Below are 2,246 nucleotides of genomic sequence, written 5' to 3' on the forward strand. Positions count from 1 at the left end.
CCAGAAACACTATTCACTTTATTAATGAAAGTAGAAATACTCCCTCTGTTTCAAAATAGACGATCCAGTTTTATACTAACTTTATAGTTAGTATAAAACCGAGTCATTTATTTTGAAACAAGTGAGGGAAAGATTAGAGATTGAGGAAGAGGAAAAGAAACATGTCTTTATCTCGGGAATTTTTATTTTTTGCCACTAGTTACTTCGCACTTTAACGATTAGCCATTTGTTATTTTGTATTTGCTTATTTGCCACTCCTTATTTTAGAATTGAGTGTGTTGCCCCTGTCATGTGGGACCCACGTGGAAATGACCAGAGTGCCCTTGCCCGTTCGATTTACCAAGGAGACGAGCTCGTCTCCTCCCTCGTTCTCCATCTGACTCTCGTCTGTCGCTACTGGTGCTCGACGGAAGATGGCGGCGATTCGTCCCGGCGATTCCCCGTGGTCCTCGACGACGGCGGCTAGGTCCCCTCCCTCCCTCCCCCCCTCTCCCTCTCTCCCTCCTTCTCTCTCTCTCTCTCCCTCTCTCAGCCCGTCGCCCGGCTCGACTTGGGCTCGTCGTGTTCAGCCTTGGCGTGGACCTGGGCGCCGCTGTCTTTGCTGCTGGTCCCTGCTGGCGTCGGCCTTGTCCGCTGCTCGTAGAGGAGCGTCACCGTCTACTGTCGTGTGAACAACGGATGGGTTTGAGTTCTTCGTGTGCATCTGAGTTCCTGGCAAACACACACATAAGGGTATACTTGTCCACTGCATTGTGCAGGTAATATATTTATCATTTGGAATTATTGTTTTTGTGTTGAAAAGTGGCAAAAAATCAAATGGCAAACAAAAGAGTGGCAAAAAATTAAATACAATCTAAGCAGTGGCAAATTGTCAATGTCCAAAGTAAGTAGTGGCTGAAAATCAAATCGCCCCTTTTATCTCTATAACCTTTGACCCTTTTCCGTTAGTCACTCCTCCCACCTCTCACAGATCTCCTCCTCGCCTGAACCCGCCACTTCGGCCCCGAGCCCTAACCCTGCGCGCTCCCGTAGGATCCAACCGGCCATCAAGCGGTGGCGCCATCGTAGATGCGGAGCTCTATAGCGACCTATAGGGAGAGCCTCTGCCGGCTCGCTGGCGAGGTCGATGACGCCACGGCAGACGAGATCCCCGCGCCGTGGCCATCTCGGCGCGGAGACCACGCCCCTACGCCTCCGTCGTCCGGGCGGCGGAGGCGGTACACCCGGCCGGACCCCGCCGAGCCGGACGAGGTAACGGGCCATTCCTTATTCTGCCCACGCACGTCTCGTCTCGTGTTAAAATGGTCCGAGGAGAGGCTCCCACCCACGAGACATGTTCTTGTTTGCCCGATGCTGTTCGTTCGCGAGTTTGAGTGCATATACTTGTTAGATATATAAATGGCCTAGCCCGCACACGCCTGATATTAGAAGGCAATTCGTGCTGATGAGCTAACCCTTGCTATTTGACTACTTTGTGCGATGCTGTAGTTTTAGTCTGTCAACAGATACTTTCCTTGGAAGTTCACTCAATAAGGGAAATAAAATGGTTAGGCTAGTGGTTAGCTAAAGGTATTGGGAAGTGAACCACCTCTGAAGAGAAGGTATGCTCCAAATGAATTTGGTATGTGGTGATATGTTATTATGTTAACTGTGCATCTTAGTCTGACAATGTCTATCCGATGCAAGTGAAGTATATGTTGCTACCTATAAGTTTTTTAATAACAGGGCTTTTGTTAGATGTTATTGATCTTCCATCACTCTCCAAATGTTGGATCGCATAGCAAACTATTATTTGGTATGGTTGGTTGCATGATTTGGACTTGTTATGAACACATATTCGTGTTGTATTTCTATGCGGCTAACTGTGGAAGTAGAGCAGTATCAGTGCAGTGCCTCCTGATGCAATAGCATTTTTTTGCTGTAGATTTCTAAACTCAAGGAAGATATTGAAAAAATTCAAGCTTCTGAGGCTGAGATAAAGGCATTGTCCTTCAATTATGCTGCCATGTTGAAGGAAAAGGAGGTACTCCCTCCTTCCATCTATATAGGGCCTAATGCGTTTTTCAAGACCGCCTTTGACTATTGATAAGATTAATAATACATGAGATGTATAATGTGAATATTATATCATTGGAAGCTCCTTTCACGTACGAATTTGACGGTATGCTTTGTGTAACTTGCATGTCATGCATTATTGCTCTAACACTTGGTCAAAGTTAGCCTCGAAAAACGCATTAGGCCCTATA

General features: G+C 46.8%; 1 protein-coding gene across 8 annotated transcripts in view; it reads left to right on the forward strand.

The window, feature by feature from the left end:
* Window positions 1–952: 952 nt before the first annotated feature.
* The window catches only part of LOC119336341 (golgin candidate 3-like), a 6,468-nt gene continuing 5,174 nt past the window's right edge, over window positions 953–2,246 (forward strand). For 7 of the 8 annotated variants that reach the window (XM_037608333.1, XM_037608335.1, XM_037608337.1 and 4 more), the window contains exons 1-2: window positions 953–1,251; window positions 1,925–2,023. In XM_037608333.1, coding sequence (XP_037464230.1) covers window positions 1,069–1,251; window positions 1,925–2,023 — 282 coding nt within the window. In that variant the 5' untranslated portion in view covers window positions 953–1,068. The remainder of the gene's footprint in view (window positions 1,252–1,924; window positions 2,024–2,246) is intronic. The other variant, XM_037608336.1, reaches the window with a different exon arrangement.

The sequence above is a fragment of the Triticum dicoccoides genome, chromosome 7B, assembly GCF_002162155.2.
Source record: "Triticum dicoccoides isolate Atlit2015 ecotype Zavitan chromosome 7B, WEW_v2.0, whole genome shotgun sequence".
NCBI lineage: Eukaryota > Viridiplantae > Streptophyta > Magnoliopsida > Poales > Poaceae > Triticum > Triticum dicoccoides.